Raw genomic sequence first — 20,728 nt, 5'->3', positions numbered from 1 at the left:
TGTGGTCCCCCACTTGACCACTGGTGGTCCTTTCAGTGCAACAGGATGTCCAAAATCCAGAAATGTTTCGCGTAATCGATTACAAGTGTGTGTAAACGATTACAGTGCTGGTTTTTCCGCAACAATTACTTCAATTACTTCAACTTTCATTTCATCACCCTGGGAATACCCANTGTACCACAAAANGTTTCCCAACCAAGACATGCAACCTTCAATTTCACTTGCAAAACACCCTAATTCCTATGAAACATTCATACATTTCACATTACAAACAACCTGGAAATCAAACATAAATCAACAATCTTGTCTACATTGCTAATAAGCATTCTTGAAATCATTATTCTTATTCAAATAAAAATATGTACAGAGTCTTCAAATNTCTGAAACAATCCTATTGGAATAAGAAGATGTTAACTGTCTGCATATACAAAGTACATAACAAGAAAATTGAATTGTCTCCATCTACATTTCTACACTTAACAACTAGCCTACAACATTCCAAAGACGTCTAGTGCATCCATTAATCTTATGTTCTCCTCGTCCAGGATCCATTCAGTTACATATCGCTTTCTGATTGCAANCAGAACCTCCTGAAATGAAAATATTTAACTTGTCAAAGCATTCAAATCATCAATATTTATAACAAACTTAAATGAAGTACTTACTTCAGCAGTCCGAAATATATCGTCAATTATTTCAAATGTNCGTGCCTTATACCAGAACCAACGGAGCATCCGAGGGTAATCCCTATTAATTGGATTTCCATCAAGGGAAAATCTCTCCACCGCCCAGGCCTACAATATCATGAAAATCTTCAGTAACACATATATCACAATGTACAAAATTCATATAATTGACTTNAANAACTACAACGAATTTTACCTGCAATACCGCAAGATTGCCACTTAGACTTAGCGAACTGCGGATTTGTCCAGCCATTAATTTTTTCATGCCTTTATTCAAATTATCAACTAGGTGTTTATGGACACCGGTAGCCCAATCGTATAAACAAAGGCTGTCTANGTCATCTAACACTCTTGATGGCATGTTAGCTACTACCTTAGACTTTCTAGGAAAGAAAAACACAACCAAACAAACAAATATATACAACCTANAAACAACATCAATGTCTGTGTTTTTGTCTACAACAATCACATTAAACACTTCAACCAAGTCACTCAAAGAAGTGCTTTTTCTGTTAAACATTTCTCCAACCAAACCTTCTATACATTCATCAAACGGTACTTCTAAACCACCTATACCTAAACCCGTCGTCATGAAAACATCTAAAACGGTAAATGGAACTAGTTCATGACTCAGCCTAAAGCTAACATGCCCGGCCCACCGACATACCATCACCTTAATTAACTCACAGTTTATGTCCACCTTTTCACGTAGGTACACACACCACCTGAAAGGTGTCTCACAAATTCGTAGAACATGATCTTCTCTCAACAAATGATTCATTGCAATGATATAAGATGTATCCAAACAAGTACGAACCCTCCACTACAACACATAAAGAAAACATTGTTAATATTAACAACAAATTATCCAACTAAATAAAAGTAACAAACTTTATCTTACATTTGGGATTGAGGAAGCCATTCCAACTNAAAGAGGTCAAATATCAATACTTGGTTAGGGTTTACAAAAATAAAATTAACCCCTAAACACCCACATTATAATGAGAAGCGAAATGATTTATAAAAACCCAAACCACCAAAAAGCGACAATGGCAGCAAATGACCAAAGAAACATGACCACCAGCCAAACCAAAAACCCCAATGCCACACTACGGCCTTACCTTCTCAATGATCGNCTTTCCCTGGTTGAGATAAAACGAAAGGAANGGAGCAATGGAGAGAACGCAACAATGGAGATGGTGGTGGACGAAGAACGAAGACGTTGGAGAGAAGGCGAAAGTGTTCGAAAGTGTTCTCAGCAAGTGTTCTCAACGGAGCAACGGAGAGAATGCAGCAATGGAGATGGTGGTGGACGAAGAACGAAGAGAGAACGCAGCAATGGAGATGGTGGTGGACGAAGAACGAAGACGTTGGAGAGAAGGCGAAAGTGTTCTCAGCAAAAGTGAAACGAAAATGAAACCGCCAATTCCAAAATGATATTCAAACACTCATTATTCCACTTCTACCCCTGCCTCTTTATTAAAAAAATTGTTTCAGTATATAAAAAATCACCCAATAGAAATTTGATACCTGGACGGTGTCAAATTTGTGTCAAATATGGGTGTCAAAGAAACATTTTCCTAAGAGAAAAAATAATGCAAATAAAATTACAACCAAACATTTTATCTTGAAGATAAAACTAATATGAAATGCATTTTTAGCCGTTGATGTGATGGTCAGTCATTGAATCACCATTGCCCATCTTGCACGTGACAACTTACCCAAAAAACCAATCCAATATTTTTTATTAGGAAAACAAGAAATCAATTATTAAAACACGCTAAAGAATTAATAAAATAAATAATATTATACAAATATGATAAAACACAATCAAATTAATACTCTAAATTATATCAATTTCAATATTATTCAAATAATAGTTAATAAATAGAAAGATAAAGTTAATCTTAACTCATCTTGCAACAAACACATAATTAATTTATAGCAAATTAATTCTTATAAAATTTATACATTAATCAAATATAATAAAAATAATAAAAAATAAAAAAGATTAAATAATAAAATAAAATAAAAATTGTAAAGAGATAAAAGAAATAAAAATACTTATTATATATATTTAGAATATAAGCATTTTCATATAAATCATGCTTCAACAATACATCACATTCACATATGATAATTATATCGTTCATAACTATTTAAAAACTGTATATTTGATTTCATGCTGGTCATAATATGAAGACATTAAATTTTTTAATGAGTATTGAAATAGTTTGTGGGTATTGAAGAGAAGACATTAAATTTTTTAATGGCCAAGAAGAGCAGAGAGAATATTGAAGAGAAGAAAAAAGGTGAAAGCAACATGCAATGAATTACAGAGTGATACAAAAATGGCGTTAATGGGAGGAATTGGAGTACCCTCATTCTCTATCTGTTGTTTCTTCCAAACAAGACCCACCAGACGTTTGTGTCTCAAATTCAGATTGAAACCTTCATCATCACATTCAGTCACTACCATGGCATTCACCAATAATACCAATGAAAGGAAGCTTCCTGTTCTGCTATTTGATATCATGGATACCCTTGTTCGTGACCCTTTCTACCAAGATGTCCCTGCCTTCTTCGGAATGTCTTTAAAGGAGCTCATAGATATCAAGCACCCAACTGCTTGGATTGAGTTCGAAAAGGGTCTCATTGATGAGGTAAAAAAACCCAACTCTGATAATTAATTGCTGCTAAGTATGAATTATGGACCCTGCTTCTTGTTATATGTAAAGGTCTAATATTTTCATAGAAATTGAATTGGGGTTTGGATTTTGAGTTGAATGGCACACGGGGTGTTTGATGGGTTTACAAAGCTTTCTGTCATGTGTACGTCATTTCATGCGTTGTATATGCTTTATCTTCTCCTCAACATATGTAGGCATGTCTGGGTATAGGGTCATTTTGAATCTTCTAATTCTACAGTATATGATTCGAGGTAGGGAAAGGGATGCCAAGGATTTCACTGGAGAGGGACGAGGGAAGTTGAGGTTCCCTTGCTGCTTTGGTTAAAGAGAAAGGCAGACAAAGGGGTTTGCAATGCACACTCTAGAACATACATCTAATGCTTAAATTTTCTATTAAACTATAAAATCAGAAGGGATTCGTTAAACTAGACTTGAGATCAACACAAGCTTGAGACATGCAATAAATTTCAGTCTGAGCAGAGAGTGTGTTCAAAGAGTGTATTTGGGATTATGTTTCTAGCATTTCTCTATAAAAACTGCTACGCTTTTTTCTATTTTCCTCCAACCGACCACACTGTTTGTACTGCAATTCATTAATTTCTAATTTACTAGAATTTCTGCGTAGAATGGTTTGATAGTGTCTACTTTCAACAACAGTTTTCTTATCAATCTATGTCATTTTCTTCCAGATGGAGCTGGCAAGAAAATTTTTTAAAGATGGAAGGGATTTTGATTTAGAAGGTGGGTTGGTCTAAGAGTTTTTTGCTAATAGACCTTAATCATGTTTGAATTAAGCAGACATAACGTTATCATACTGCATATTTCTGTGTCATTTTAATACATTGAAAATCCCCGTTTCTCTCTTTTCTTTGAAAGTTAGAGCTGGCTTATTTTTGAACTTTTAGTTAAAGATCAAGCTGATACAGAGGAGTTGACAATTGGCTATGTTTCATCCTTGTGGTCTACTCCCAGTATTATGTGTTAGCTTTTTTGTTACTTTTTGCCATAAATGATTATTATGGTCCTTCTGGAAATTGTAACAGTTAATGTTTATCCTAAAGTGAGGTGGTGCCTGAGCAGTTAGTCTACAGTGACAGTCTGACTGAGAAAGTTAGAAGAATCTTTATGTGAATTGTCAATACTAGACATTTTTTTGCTTACATCAATTTCCATGGTGATTTGACTGTCTGTTATTTGTTCTACCAAAGCCAATATTGGGTTGCTTTAAAGACTACTGCAGATTAGTACGGTTCATATCATGAACTATAGCTGTTAGGATAGCATGATTCACTATATGAACCATAGATGGTAGAATAGCATGATTCATTATTCAAATATCATGATATAGCAAGAAATTGATTCATATAATTTGATGTGTGATTCTTGATCACTGATAAAAGTCGCCCATTCTAACGAGTCATCAGTCTTTGTTCTCGATTTTACTTTTCTCTTACAAAAGAATAGAAAACTCAACAAAATTAAATTGTTAAACAAAAGTCTAACTGAAGGAGTGCCACTAATTCACTTTGTCACTCACTCTACATCCTACTTGATTGTTCTATTCCCCTTATGACAAATGGACTCACACTCATCTGCTCGCTCCAGGCACATCATCTTTGGCTAATTGCATGGTTTCCATTCTGATTTGTGAAATGACTCATGATTTTATTTTGTTAAACTTGTGGTTAAATTGTTTTTCCGATTCCTAGTTTAATTTTTTTGATTAAATTTCACTATGGATAATATCCACAATATATTCCATACTAGTTTTCTTGTACTTCTTTAGTCTTATGACTTAACCCCCAATATATATGATTGTTGTTAGCCTCCCTTGTCCTGTATGATTTTACTTTCTAGTAGAAATTGGTGTAATGTTTGGATGCCCGAACATTGACTTGCATGTGTGCTTCTAATTTTCTGTCAGGCCTTAAAACTTGTATGAGAAGTGGATATTCGTACATAGAAGGCATCGAACCGTTGCTTCTTTCCTTAAAGAAAAACAACTATGAGATGCATGCTTTTACAAACTACCCTATATGGTAATGCATTTGCTTTTTCTATTATGATCTGTGTTTTTGTGTTCATTGCTCATTACTGAATGTTTTGTATTGTAGGTACCAGTTGATTGAAGACAAGTTAAAACTATCAACATATTTATCGTGGACATTTTGCTCATGCACATTTGGTATACACACAATTTCTCTTCCTCTCTATTTTTGTGCCTCTTACATTGATAATCTTTTTCATTTAGTAATTTCTAGATTCTAGTGCAATAAAACAAAGTCTTGATTCTACTTTTTCATATTTTGCTTTGTTGTTCGTTGCTAAAGGATGCATTCAAACTATGCTGCATTGTAAGTTTTATATATTATACATCCTTTTTCAATGTGTTTCAGGAAAGAGGAAGCCTGATACTGAATTCTATAAAGAAGTTGTGAGGCATCTTAATGTTGATCCAACAAATTGTATTTTCGTAGATGACAGGTTCCCACTCTCTTTATACACTAGATCACTTATCAAAATCAAACCACAGTATCACATAATTTACCTTCATACATTCATATAGGTCTCTATATACAAGTGTTTTCAAATGCTAGCATCTTGGGATTAGCATCAAATTATTTCTCTCCCTCTCAAGAAGCAGACATTGATGACCCCATCAGCAGATTATTTCTTTTTCCCCTGGTCACAGTCTTCTTTTTTATTTTAATCTTCCATGAAAATGATTTTTTGAAGGACTAAATATGTTTTTAATGTGATTCACTGTGATTTTAGTCTTCTAATTTTTTTCTTCTTGATTTTGTTCATCATAAATTTTAAAATGTTATAAGATGGTCCCTATCATCCTGAAGTCATGTCATGTCATATATCAATTCAGAACACACTGTATATTGGCATGGTTATAACTTATATGCATGTCATTATATTACTATCTGGTGATAGACTATTTCAAAATCTGATTAAAATATGAGAGTAACAATAGTTTTTTTAAGCACAGTAAAAACATATTTGAACTTTTTTATTTGAGGCTTAAGAAGAGAGTGCACTCTTCCATAATTGGTCTGTTCTGTGACAAAATCACAAAAATAGATGGTTTTTGTAAACAAGGTGCCTGTGGTTTAAAAGAATTGGATTTATTTGAATTGGTTAATCAGCAAACCTTGAACTAATTTATTTTAAAATATGCTTGATTTTTATGATTATTGTCATAGGCAAACAAATGTGGAGGCTGCAACTGAAGTTGGCATCAGAGGTCTACATTTCAAGAATGTCAATTTACTGTGTGAAAAACTGTCATTGATGGGAATTGACATTTCAACAGAAGAAGAATGACAGTTCTTTTTATGTTCAGTTTCTTAACTACAATTTAATTTTTAGATTTATTTTATTATATGCAAGTGGAAGCAAATAGTTATAAATAACAAGTATTTCCAAATGTATATTTGTCAACCTTTGAATAAATCAAAAGGTTTCTTAAGTGCTTTGTTATCTACAGTAGCATTTTTCACCTCAATTTGATCTTGTAATCTTAATTTGTGTTTTATATTATTTCTCTATTTCAATTTTAAAAACTTTAAAGACATCCAAAACCTCAACTTGAGAACAAACTAAGCAGAGATACATATATACTACAGAGGAATTATCTATGTAAGTGATAAAGTATCTCAAACAATGTATATTTATGTCTAGACAACAAATAATTATATAAATTATTTATAGTATATTTGAACTCTTCTTACCTTAATGTAATATACATAGTTTCCAAATCATAAAAATCCATTATTCTAAGTAGGCTATCATTTACTAATTTTATAATTTTCTTAATTGAGATATGTTACAATCAATCATCCATGCTACAACATAGATGGAACTTTATTCTATAAATAAGCACATAAATTAAAGTAGAATTGTTCTATAAATTAGTGGAGATAAAGACCATCTCACTGTTCACTAAAACCAATAACTTGAATTTTATTTAAATAAATGTAAAATTAAAAGAAAAACAAAAAGATATAAGTCTCAAAATAGAAATCAAGCCCTTGTTAAAACTATGAAGACTTTTTTGAACATAAAATAAAATCATCAACTAAATTGCACTTTCCAACACCTTCTACATATAAATCATGAGTACTCACTTTTCGATGGAGTTTTTAGGTTTTGCATATATGTCTTACAATCAATTTTAACCATATTGGATTCATACAAAACAAGCAAATTGTTACTTTTTTTTTTCTATCAAATTCACAAGCTTTAGAAATTTTTCTTTGTGTATCTCTTTTTTTGTAAAAAAAAAAAAAATCCTTAATTCTTTCTTTAGATTTGGTCACTGAATTAAGTATGTTTATAGTCTTTTAATTTAGATATAAAATTAAAGCTAATTATAGTTTCAAACTTTAATATATTTTGATTATTAAAAATTAAAAAATAAATAAATATAATTTTCTTTTAATCTAATTATATTAAATTTTTAGGTGTTAAATAACATTTTATATTGACATTTAAGTTAAAACATATCGAATAATATAAATATCTCAAACACCGTAGTAAAACATATTTAACATATAAAAGACTTAATATAATTGAGTTTAGAAGACTGTCTATTTATTTTTAGAGTTTAGAACTAAAATCTATTGAATTTTGGAAAAAAAAAATAATTTTATATCAAAATTTAAAAACTAAAATCATATTTAACACTTATTTATTCAATAATTTTTGATAGTGACTAAATTATTTTTCTTTTTTTTTTAATAAATAGTTAAGTTCATTTTTTTTTTCACTAATAACATATCTTTCTCTTTAACACATACATACATATGATTAATAATTCATTTAAATGTCACCTATATGTATAAAAGATTTTGAAAGAAGCATTATTAATTATTAATGAGAATAGAATACTATAGTGTACTAAAAAGAATCAAACATGATGATCAAACATAATACCCCAACATAGTTGTCCCTAATAACTATTTCGATGTTATTTCATTTGAGTGCTTTCTCTAGCTTTTCAATAATGTGCCATATCAACACTTAGTTAAAATGGATCGAATTGATTAATTATCAAGAAATTTATATTAACATTAATTAGCTTAATTGGCTTATTATTGAAAATTAGATATTAATTAAATTGGTGTTAATTCAAAATCTATTTCAAAAATTATAAATATAAATTTGAAATAAAAATATAAGTAATTACATTTAATAAACATTAATTACTTTAATCATCAAATTTTTATTAACTTTAACATCAAAATACTGTCAATAAATAGTAATAATATAATTAACAAAACTAAAATATAAGACAAATAATAACAAAAACGATAAATTTTTATAACAAGATAATAAATAAGAAATAAAAACATCTAGAATGATGTTTAGAAGCAAAAAAATTTGTGATAAATCAACATACTATATTAATAACGTGATATAGTTTCATGAATGAAACAATTTTTTGTATTTAAATATTTTGTAGGGATAGTACAATATATAAAAATATAATAAACATTTTGTGAAAGAATTAAAAAGAAATTTTGTATCATTTACAATAATCTAAACTGAAAATGTTATTTGAATAGTTATAGTTATGAAAAAAGTCTTTTTAATAATTTTTTTTTGACAGTTTTTTGATAATGCGTATTTGTGATTAATCTATTTCAAATATTTTTTTAGAATAAATTCAAACAGACCAATAAAATTATAATACGTATCTAGTTATTAAAAATTGTTAAAAAAGAGTTGTTAAAATATCATCATCAAACTATATTTTCACACAACCAAAATGAAACAAAACGTTCTCTATCAAATCGATAAAACGATAATTTATGAGTTTATGGTGTCTAATTATTATATGATATTATTGAAAACATAGAATTGTTGTGGTGGAAGTGAGTAGATATTTGGAGCAGAGTGTGGTGGGTGAGTTGCGATTTTTGTTTGGAAGGAGAAGCAAACATGTCTTACTGTGCAAAGCCTTTGACCTTGCAACCGCAGTTGCACTCAAGAACATCATCGTCATCGTTCCAATCCCATGTTGGAGGAGTAACAGTAACAACCTCAACACTGTCTCTTCGGCCCTCTCCTTCTCTTGTTTTCACCCACAGCCTCCATTTCCAACCCCAAATCAAACGCGCTTCCACAACCATTCGATGCGCCTCTGGTACTACTACTCTTCTTCCCTTTCATTACTTTTCGTTTAAATGCGCTAAAGTTTCAATCTTTAATGTTCCCATATGAATTGCTAGCTTCAACTTTTCACAATTCGTTGTAATCCCCCTTTGGGATAGCTCCAATTCAATGAGTCAGGGATATTAAGGATGATGAAAGATTTTCCCTATATCAATTCTTTTGGAGATGTGCTGTTACTTCACCATTTTTTTAATATATTTTTCCTATCAGAATTGGGGTTTTATCTCATTAATTTGTTCACTAAAAGTTTGGACCGTATGCGTACTAAATGTGGAGATGCTCCAATTCTGATTGGAGAACACGGAAACATATAGGTCTCTTTGTATCTTTTTTTGGGAACTACTTTTAGTTTTCAAAATGCAACTAGGTTGTATAGACAGCTGGTTCTGGGTGGTAAAAGAGACATATGAGTGTGGAATTGAGGAAGAGGTTGGACAAGATGAAAACAGAAGAAGAAAAATGAGAAAACAACTTACAATTGCTTTCTTATGTTTTCTTTTTTTGGTTTTGAAACGCTTGTTTTGGAAACTATTTTCGAAAAACGTAATCAATTATGGATCAGAAATTGATTGTTAGATAAGTGAATAGTGTGTGAAATTGTGTTAAAACAATTTTAGGACCAAAAAGTGAAAAATGAATCGAACTGACTCTTTAGAAATGTGTTTACAACTGTGAAATTGTATAATTTTTTTAACGATTTCCGAAGCTTGAATTATATAATAAGTTTTAACTTTGGGTTTTGGTTTGTTTTAGCGTTGACTCCTCAATTGAAGTCTACCTTGGATACAGTTATTGCTTCAAATAAAATAGTTGTGTTTATGAAGGGAACTAAGGACTTTCCACAGTGTGGGTTCTCAAACACAGTGGTGCAAATATTGAAATCTCTAAAAGTGTCTTTTGAAACCGTAAACGTGCTTGAAAATGACATGTTACGCCAAGGACTGAAGGAGTATTCCAGTTGGCCTACCTTTCCTCAAGTGTACATAGAAGGAGAGTTTTTTGGTGGCTGTGATATCACTGTTGGTATGTTATATGTGACTTAACTTTTCAGTTTAACAGTTAATTCTCCTCATCGTTGTCTGCAACTGTAATGGCCTCATCATTACCTTGTTTTTCTCATGCTTATTATAATTTGATATTGCCTCACTAGTGGAATGATTTAAACATAATTGGGACTGGTTTAGGTGAAAAATTACAAATGCCAAAGCTGAACTGATTGATTTAAATGTGTACCATGATGATAAAAGTTGTATTATACCGTGACAAAGACATTGTTTTATAATCATCTATTGCCAAATTGATGCCTACAAATTGCTGGAGTACACTGCACATTAATCTTTATTTCTTACATGTTTTATTAACCATATACATACATGTCTTAGCTCCTTGCAATCGATTATAATATAGTTGAAAGAAACAAAAGTTCTTGCTTTCGAACAGGTCCTCCAGCTTTCATCTATTTATCCTGCTTTTATAATTGACTGCTTAAGAATCAGTTTTTAGCTTTATCTTTTCATCTAGATCAAACCATATTGTTACATCATCGGTAGATTTCTAGGCAATACTTGCCCTCTTCTCACTTTTTTTTTTTGTATGGCTGCAGAGGCATATAAGAACGGGGAATTGCAGGAGTTGTTGGAAAAGGCAATGTTATCTTGAAGCCATGGAAGGAATGAGAGGACTTTCCAAGTTTGTAATCTTCCCTAAGTTCTACTGTGGCTCAGCAGTGATAATGGACCAAGTAAATTGTCCAATGTTTTCTCATGTCCACAAATGCCAGTTATGATTACTGCAAAACAAATCCTAGTATCTGAGTATAAAGCAGATAACTCATTTGATGATATCTCATTAAATAGACTATTTATTGTTTTACTAGTTGCTACTGCAAATCTATTGAGTAAACTATTCTAAACTGACATGTTTCTGCTACCTGTCGTATCTTGTAAACATCTTTTTACAAATCATAGTATGACATGAAAATATTGGTATTAAATTTGGATAAATTCAACATGTTGATCTAATATTAGTCTTAGCATATTTTATCAGGTCTAATTATTTCGATCCAAGTATGTTTAAATCCCTCAGAACAGGGTTGATGGGGTGGGTCATGAAAACCATAAGGAGCTAAGTTTTTTTAAAGTTGAAAATGATACAAAACACTTAATAATTGTAGAAAAATATTATATATATATATATATATATATATATATTTTTTTTTTTAATTTCTTAACCTTGTGTCAGGCGTTAGTATTTGCTTTTCCAAACATATGAACTGAGGATGCATCGTCACACATGAAAAAGCATCAAGGACTACACAATGAAGACATATTTCTATGCTTTCATCATTTATTTATGATAAGGTAAGGGGAAAGTAGAAACCTCAAATGAAGCGACATGCTTCTAAAAGTCATGTTTCTTCATTTGGAAGCTAATGCTGACAACATGGGAATTATCTTAGGTAAACCAAAAGATTATATAGAATAATGCTTGAAAAAATACACTATGTTATTGAAATTAACGTTATCACTCAATGTAATTTTGATTCTTTGTTGGCCTACAAACAGCTGTGTCTGCCTGTCCCTTCCAATCAATAAATGGAACATTCTTTTTGGTTGTCATAGCTTGTTCTATGGATACCAAAAACAATAGAATGTCATGAATATGGAAAATAACACTCGTGAGGAACCATGTAGAACTATTATCATACTCATTTTCAAAGTGTTTGCCATTAAGTTATTATTTAATTAATATTAATTTGAATTCAAATTGTTATTTTGAATTAATATACTTGTAACAATTTCTCTGGTGTAAGTACTTTCATTCAAAACAACTCCTCTTGTGCACTATTTTTCCTACATTACGTTTTTGGGTATCAATGGAATACATTCTAAATCTCATTTTCTATACTTCTTATGGATGAAATCCATTTCAAACTCAAATATTCTCATATGCCTACAGAATATATTACTATTTGTTAAAGTACAATAAATTAAAAAAAGACAAATAAAGCAAAACTAAAATAATGATTAGAAAACGGATATTTATGCTAAAAATAAATCCTCCATCTTTAGAACATAAATTTTGGATTATCTTTAATTTTGTCGAGTAATTTTAAATATAAAAGACTAATTCTTTTGGAAATATAAAGTCATTTTGCCTGCAAAATTTTTCTACATACATGACCAGAAATTTAACTAAGAACATATTTAAAAACCTCAGCTATCCACCACTTGTATTGGACCCTGTTGGTCGAGGAATTATTATCTCTCTTGAAGTATTCCATTTATCATAACATGCAAAAATGAAATCCGTGAAATAAGCCAAGAATAGCCATGTTCTGAAGGACTCTCACAACAATAATGACTGTAAGAACAAGTTCCATGCTACTCTACTGTGTACAAAACAAATCAATGGCTGTACAAGGTTATGTGAAATGAATATTAGCATGAAAGAAGAACTCCTTTTCTCACACAAAGGTGGATCAGAATCCATAGTCCACACTTAGCAGCTTTAAACGTAGGAAGGGATATCTGGCCAAGAATTGCAGAGTCCATGCAGCACATCCTTCCATTTGTATTTTGCAAAGATATCTCAATCTTTACTCCCATTTGGTCAGTTTTCAATTAAGAATCAACTTCCATTGTAGAACGTCCATGCTTGTAAAAATCGCGGAACTATCTGACCAACACGCATTGACAAATACTCCTGTTTACAAAGATACTCAAGTTTCCTTGTTATTTACTGAAGAAGTGTGGCTAGATGAGGAAGAATTGAGAAGAGACTGTGTTGCTAATAATTTGTCCCTTAGCATGAGATTATACTCGTATAAATTTTTTAGATTCTTCTGAATATCGGTCAAGTCCATTTGAGAGCCATCCTTAAATTCTGCATTACATTTGGATACAAGTTAATACATGAGAGGTAGTAAAAGCACTAGCAATTTTCAAAACTCAGAAAATGAAGCTGTTCTATTAGAATATTAATAGCTGTTCAAACAGTAGAAACAAGCTTCATAAAAAAACAGATGGTAATTGACACTGTAAGGATATAGAGCAGCTGAACTATTTGTATATAAAATTGTAACACATAAATGTTGCATTTATGTTAAGGATTGAAATAGGTCTACACGTAAGTTATGCATAATGTAATAATATAACTATTTTAATCTTATGTGTGCGCCATGTATTGGTTTGTTACAACTGCGGAGACTGTGTCTACATGCTACACATGATCTTATAAGAGTAGCAAAACCAAAGTCATTGGCACTTTAGCGGCAGAAAACCATGGAAGACATTGATGATGGTGAGAAAGTGTAGAGGTTAGATTAGGTTTCAATGTTTGAAACTTAGTGAAGTAGAAATCAGCAGAAATATATCACTGAGTCTTGAGGTTGAGAATTAGTGATATATCACCAAATAATTAGTGAGCTGTTATGAACTCATTAATTTGTACCTAGTGAAGGTGGAGGAGGAATCAGGTTGCCATCAATAATAGAAGATTCTTGAGGTTGAGATTGTGTGGGATCCTTGCATGGACCAACATTCTGCTGCTTTTCCATATTTTCAGAATGCAGTTTTGAATCGTTTGTGGATCCAAGCGGTTCGCATGTCACTGACTGGAATACAAAACATCGAAATATGAAAATTATGAAATGATCAGGTTCAACCACTTTCTTCTTAGGAAAACTAGATAAAAGCCAATCATGTTAACTACATAGCTTTGACTGCATATAGCATACATCAATGACATTTGAAATGAGAGGATTCTTTCCATGAGCTGAGATGACAGCAGCAACATATTTTGGCAATTGGATACTACTTAAAACAGTTCACATGGACATTTAATAGTCCCTAAACCCTAAACCCTAATTCATGAGACCTTAATAAAAATCTTGATTACTAAACAATGGCAATGGGAAAGATTCACTCCTCTTGTCTCATGGTAACCACTACTTACACATGATACGTTCCCTCACGTAAATGCTGGTGACATCAATAATAATGAGCATTCAAAAACCAAAAAACCAAAAAAGAAGATCCACTTTAGAAATTAAAGTGCACTGATGTGCAATGTAAAAGCTTTACCTTGTTGGAAGGTAAACTAGGTTTCGTGTACAAACTTATGGAATCTCTTCTGCTTTTCAGCCTTCGCTTATTTGATGAACCACTACCACGAACTGAATGCAACATACATCCACCACAATCTGTTGCCTTTCCGGTGCTCTTATACTTGTCCTCCAGTGCAGTACAGCCAAAGGTGTAGATCACATATTTCCTCAGCTGATTAAAAGAAGAAATATCAGTAATACAACTCAAGAACTAATATGGAAAAAATTGAGAAAAAGGAAATTAATGTTAAATATGCAATATGTTTGAAGAAGTTGAAAAAAAATTACTTTGTCCCAATGCTCTTGAGCCTTACGCCTATTTCTGACTCTCCTCAAAATGCTATCTTCATTTCTGAGCTTCTTTATCCTATACTCACACTAATTCAATAGAAGGTTAGAAAACATGGAATGTAAGTACGAAGAAGCTACGATGTAATCAGGCTACAAGCAGTGAAAATCCACAACAATCAAATATCAGGGAAGCGCTGTTAGAAAACATATAGAATGTTCATACACTTCAAGAAAATAATAACTTGAATTGTAAAAAGTAAACCTTCCAAAGGAAAAATAAAATAGAATAATAGTTCTCCTTCAATTCTTTATCATTCAACAAACTAAGCTTATTTGGCTTTTCAATTTATTTAATGAGAATAGGTGAACAAGAAGTAGGAAAAAACTGACTTATTGATAAGACAGAATCACACCAATTAAGGCATTTATTGCACAGTTCAAAGTTGTTTGCAATTCATCACATGATAAGAAGCACAGTCTATCTGAATTGCATTGAAATGTGCAATTTTACCTACCATACACCCCAAGAATTAGAAATCACACACTAATGTATGTTGAAAAAAAGAACTGCTATCTACAAAGCCTAATAAGTGGCACCAACTATAACCAACTATGGTAGTTTCAAATGCCAATGTTATGTTGTTGAATTCATAATTCAATGTCACAGCCTGGATCTACATTCTACATCATAAAATATCAAGTCATAAATGTACAGCATAACGTTTGAAATACGAAGGAATCATAACTGTTCAATATCAAGAAAGGAAGAAGTAAACCTGTATCAAAAGGTAGAAAAAGATGCCTATGCTAATACAATACAAGCCACCAAGGTCCGCAAGGAAGCTCACTGCACACGAAAGCAATGGAATTATAAATAATGTGAATCAACAGAAGTTATTGCTGCAAACAGGTTAGCAAAGATAGTTTTTGCTAAGATCCCACATTTTATGATCAAAGTACTTCTTGTAACGACATTGGTTGATTTAGGCTGCTCAATCCATTCTCGATTCTAATAATCTCCAAAATACTTAATTCATGACACAGTTTTTTGAACAACAATGCAACATATTAATTATTTCCAAGTAACCTACTCATTTTTATCTTCAAATCTTGATTAGGCCTAAACCAGCACTATGCATAGAGCTTATTAGTTTGAGAAGTTGATAATTCGATAATTCAGATTGCAGATATAGTTATTCTTGTTTTAGAATTGACATTTCAAATTGAAGGAATTAACTATTCACGGATACGGTGGTTGAACTTGACAGTATAGCAGCTGATCGTATCTAGTTTGTTAATTAGAGAAGTTGGAACCTCGACAACAAATCAGATGATGACACTAAGGAACGGAAGAAAGTAGCTAACAATAAAACAAACATCAATGTTACATAAAAAAAAAGTGCAATTTGGGCACTACAAAGAGGATGAGAAAGGAAGCCAAAAACTAAATAGAATAATGGCAGAGATATAGCTTGTATATACAGCAAGCACAAAAGACACTTACCAGGACCCAAAATATTCTCTCTATCGATTTCCACAACATAATCAGAGAGGAAATTGATAAACAATGTAGTGTTGATCAGTCCATCAGCAGAACTCTCAAGGGATACTAGTAGTTCATTTGTATTACGTGAAACTGAACCTGGGAGGAACTCGTGAAATAAAGGCTGTATGAGCTTTAGGTCATGTAAATTATGGTATATTCGAGGGAACAAATTGAATTTCAAAATATTTGATATGTTCCCTCTGAATGTAACCGGGCTATCATTAAAATCACTTCCATTCTTTAGCGTTCCACTAACAAAACTCGTATGTTTCTTAGCAATATCCATTGAAGTAAGTTTGAACTGAAAACCAACAGCAGTGGCAGGATTGTCGGGGAGATCAACAAACTGCCATGAAATATACATACGATCATGGTGGACCTTGCAGTTTTTACACTTGATGACAAGGGTAGGTCCTGTGCTTGAGTTGTAACAAGTGTAGTTTGCTAAAGTAGACAGAGAAACAACTCTTTCGTCAATAGACCCAGGATTCCCAGTAACTAAACTTCCCAGATTCCTTAGATTTGCACAACTCATACTAGACACAGTTGTTATATTGAACTCCATGTCATTGATAAAAGAGGCTAACTCCGGTCCATTTGTTGCTCTTACATTGTGCACCTCAATTGATCTCTTTGATATGATCTGGTACAACAACCTGATAGAAGATTGAGTCAAAATGGATACATAACCAAACAAAGAGAACAAGGTGAAGACAATAGATTTTCAGTATGATATCCAGAAAATGTGGTGAAGTAAGCATTGGAGACTCACGCAGCAAATAATCCAATAAATAGTATCCAACTTGCTATGGAGAAAGCACCACCAAGTTCTGTTTTGCGTTTGGTGACCACTTTCTGATCATCCTACATGAAAAAAACAGCACCCCATAAAGCATTTTTCATACACAAACAGCAATATGCCTATTATTTTACATCCCATTGTTAAGTACAATAAAATAGTGTCAAAAGGATAATAACTCATGCACTAGAAAACATATAACAGTCAGATGGCTATCAAAGCATGCCTCTGCTGCAATGCTCATTATTCAGTAACAGCTGCAAGCAATCGTAACTGCTGAACCCAAAATTGTTAGATATACACATGAACCATATATAAGAATTTTTTTTTTGTCATGCCAGCAACTAAGAAGAAAACTTGAATCCAACAAAAAGAAACTTAAAAAACAAAAGAAAAAAATTATTTTAAAAAAATACTAAAGATGCCCTTTTCAGGTTGTTCTTCTATCAGACTTACAAATTAAAATTAATAAACATTTGTATTAAAAATTAGTATAATTAATAAAGATCTACATTAGAGCAATTTTGGTTTCCATACTTCTATAATGAGCTATTTTAGCCTCAATTTTGCTCAATGCTAAGATTAGGTCCTTCCGTTAGTTGTACATCCAAAATTTGTTATTTTATTAGAATTTTGCATTATTTTTCAAAAATATCCTAACAAGTGCAATTTTTCCAATGACATTGATTACTAACACATCAGCCTATGGATTTAGTAAGAGATTATTAATATCAATAAATCCCTTAAGATTGACTATCCAATCTTAACAAATTCCTTAATCTATTTCACCAAATCAAAACTCTAAATTCTAACAACAATGTCATAAATTTCTGAACACTGCATTTTAATTTTATCCTTAAACAAGGACAAAGTTATGAATGAAATTGGATTGCAAGCCAAACCACAACCACAATTCACAAAACCAGAGAACAAAAGAACGGAAAAAAAAAAAAAAAAAAAACNAAAACTAACCAGCCAGTGTCTGGTGGCAAAGCAAATATCCATCCTACTGATCCACCACCTGATGTTGAACCAAACATTCCTTCCATCACCGAGCTTCGTGAACCTCAGAAATAAGCAGAAAAGAAGCCAGGAGATGAGCATCATGAGCGTGGCTTCCAAGAACACAGCCTGCGACTGCGTGAACTTCTTGATGGTGTCGAAGGCGAAGAGCGTCTTGGGCAAGCTGAGCGCGTAGTAGTCGACGCCGGAGTCGGTGGCGATGGTGGAGTTCCCCTCGAAGAGCACGCACGTATTACTCACGCGCTGGAGCACGTGACCGGGGGCGCACGCGCAGAGGGTGGTGTTATAGGTGACGGAATTCGCGGGGCAAGACGCCATTGGAGCTGAAGAATCCCAGATCAACCGAAGTTAAAGTTTTATTCTTTACTCTATTCCTCGAGTGACCCAGTAGAGGAAAATGCGAAAAGAGTTCAGCAGACTTGGCGTGTTGAGAGAGGAAACGTGAAATGGGTCGAATCGTGTTTCATGGTTGGATTGCGATGGAGAAGAACAGAGTGGAAAGATGAGACAAAACGTGACAGAGGAAAACAGAGCAGAAATACAGAGGAACAGAGTTACAGAAATAAAACAAAATGTTTTTTTTTTTGGTTTCTTCCAGATGAAGCAGTTTGTATGGTATGTGTTTCAGTGAGAGAGAAGAAAAGAATTTATTATTGTGGTGTTTGCTTTTAATCTGGGTTTTGTTTCGTAGATAAATGCTGGTTTTGTTGTTGTTCGTGGCGTGGTGAAGATGATGTGTGTGATTTGTGTTGGTTTGTGGACTTTCTTTGGAATGAGTTGATTTGAATTTGTGTTTACTTCAATAAAAGTTAAATAAAAAGCTGTTGAATTAATGTTATGAAGCAAGGAAATTGAATTTTTTTAAACTCTTTTTATTTCCATTCACTAAAAAGTGAAAAAATAGTACATTTATATTTTTCTTGCATCCAACTAAATCATAATATGTGGTAAGAAAAAAAAATTGATCGAATAGTGATTTTATTTAGTTTGAGGAAAAAGGCAATAAAAATAAATAAAAGTTAAAATTTGGGTATGAGAAAGAGGAAAGGTAGGTTCTATAAAATTCTACGTCCTTCCAAGAAAGAAACATCAAATTTCAAATGGAATATTAGTTTTATCGTTGACTAGGGAGGTATGGTGATTAAAAAATAAATATAACATTTTATATTTAATTTTTAAAGTGGGAAAATTGCAACTTAAATAATTAATGTTATAAATAACTATTAGTTACAAAATTCAGTATTTAGAATTGTAGTTTAATTAAATTTTGTTATATATGTATTTTATTTTATTACCGTTATTGTTAATTAATAATTGTGAGTATATTTTATTTTCTAAAATTTTCATAGGAGTAGTTCTTTTAATATGACATAAAATAAGTGATCATACAAAAATTCAACATGATTCCATTTTTATTTTACAAAAGTTTGTCGCAACTTTTGAAGAGCTTTTAACGTTATCTTCTCTTAAGATTTATACTTTTTAAGTGCTTTGAAGCTTTATTAGGTTGAGTATAGAGATAAAGTTTTAATTTTAATTGAAAGGCATCATTAAAAGTATAAAATAGTATTAAAAAAAACGAGAACAAACTTTAATACGCGTTGTTTTGATTGACATATTTGAAATACAAAAATACTTAAAAATGATATGATTGTGATATTTGATAAACAATTAAACCATGAAAAATTAAATGGGGGCAATTAAAACATTAAACAAACATATTAAGGATTAAAATAAGCATCTAATTTTTGTTTTGTATACTCAAAAGCAGTAAATGTTTGTTTACCACTGGCACACGTTTCTGCAGAGTAATAAATATGAAGACTATAGTTATCTCACATACTTTTACATTTATTTAATATAAAATAATGATAAAATAATTATAAAAGGGTGATATTTTATATTTTAAAAAATAATTATATCAAGTAAATATAAAAAAGTTAGATATTTTAAAGAATTATTTTTCATTTATAAAGTATAGAATATTTATAGGTGTTGAAATCAAAATGCAACACTATACTTTCATAAAGATTTATGTCATCCATGCAAATTTAGTTTCATAATAAAATATCTAAGTTATATCATCCATACTGATTTTCATAATGAATTTAAATCTATACATGTATATGGTTTGTAATCAATCTAATTTAAAGATTTTCTCAATAAACAAATTTAAGATTAATTCATAAATGTTAGAAAATAGCTAATGGATACAAATTTTGGAAAGGGAATGCTGACTAATATGTTTAGGATATAATCAATGGTAATCGATTTCCCTACATATGTGTTGAAATCTAAAATAATTAATTTTATTGGTTAAAATAATTAATTTTATTGGTTAAATAATATAAATTCATATAACATATTTTTTAAAGATAAAAATATTATTTTTGTCTTTTA

The 20,728-nt window shown here is 31.5% G+C and overlaps 3 protein-coding genes and 1 long non-coding RNA gene across 4 annotated transcripts; 2 read left to right on the top strand and 2 right to left on the bottom strand.

Annotated features, from left to right (window-relative positions):
* Window positions 1-1,122: 1,122 nt before the first annotated feature.
* On the bottom strand, window positions 1,123-1,852 carry LOC106759131. The gene is made up of 3 exons (XR_001375597.2): window positions 1,808-1,852; window positions 1,588-1,613; window positions 1,123-1,509 (listed from the first exon to the last, which is right to left on the bottom strand). It is a non-coding gene; the product is annotated as an uncharacterized LOC106759131 (long non-coding RNA).
* A 1,063-nt stretch (window positions 1,853-2,915) lies between these two features.
* On the top strand, window positions 2,916-6,969 carry LOC106758700 (flavin mononucleotide hydrolase 1, chloroplatic). Its single transcript, XM_014641659.2, has 6 exons — window positions 2,916-3,349; window positions 4,066-4,117; window positions 5,301-5,415; window positions 5,491-5,561; window positions 5,773-5,860; window positions 6,589-6,969. The coding sequence occupies exons 1-6, from the start codon at window positions 3,038-3,040 to the stop codon at window positions 6,707-6,709; spliced, it is 759 nt and encodes a 252-aa protein (XP_014497145.1). The 5' UTR covers window positions 2,916-3,037; the 3' UTR covers window positions 6,710-6,969.
* Window positions 6,970-9,238: 2,269 nt separating this feature from the next.
* Window positions 9,239-11,480, top strand: LOC106758685 (monothiol glutaredoxin-S14, chloroplastic). Its single transcript, XM_014641641.2, has 3 exons — window positions 9,239-9,533; window positions 10,316-10,585; window positions 11,166-11,480. Exons 1-3 carry the CDS (start codon window positions 9,329-9,331, stop codon window positions 11,219-11,221), a joined length of 531 nt encoding a protein of 176 aa, XP_014497127.1. The 5' UTR covers window positions 9,239-9,328; the 3' UTR covers window positions 11,222-11,480.
* Window positions 11,481-12,792: 1,312 nt separating this feature from the next.
* On the bottom strand, window positions 12,793-19,112 carry LOC106759254. The gene is made up of 8 exons (XM_014642336.2): window positions 18,278-19,112; window positions 17,279-17,370; window positions 16,465-17,162; window positions 15,737-15,807; window positions 14,958-15,047; window positions 14,647-14,841; window positions 14,015-14,177; window positions 12,793-13,447 (listed from the first exon to the last, which is right to left on the bottom strand). The coding sequence occupies exons 1-8, from the start codon at window positions 18,644-18,646 to the stop codon at window positions 13,284-13,286; spliced, it is 1,842 nt and encodes a 613-aa protein (XP_014497822.1). The 5' UTR covers window positions 18,647-19,112; the 3' UTR covers window positions 12,793-13,283.
* Between the last annotated feature and the right edge of the window lie 1,616 nt (window positions 19,113-20,728).

The sequence above is a fragment of the Vigna radiata genome, chromosome 4 (assembly GCF_000741045.1).
Source record: "Vigna radiata var. radiata cultivar VC1973A chromosome 4, Vradiata_ver6, whole genome shotgun sequence".
Classification (NCBI taxonomy): domain Eukaryota; kingdom Viridiplantae; phylum Streptophyta; class Magnoliopsida; order Fabales; family Fabaceae; genus Vigna; species Vigna radiata.
The sequence above is the reverse complement of the archived record's forward strand: the minus strand, read 5'-3'. Positions and strand labels throughout refer to the sequence as shown.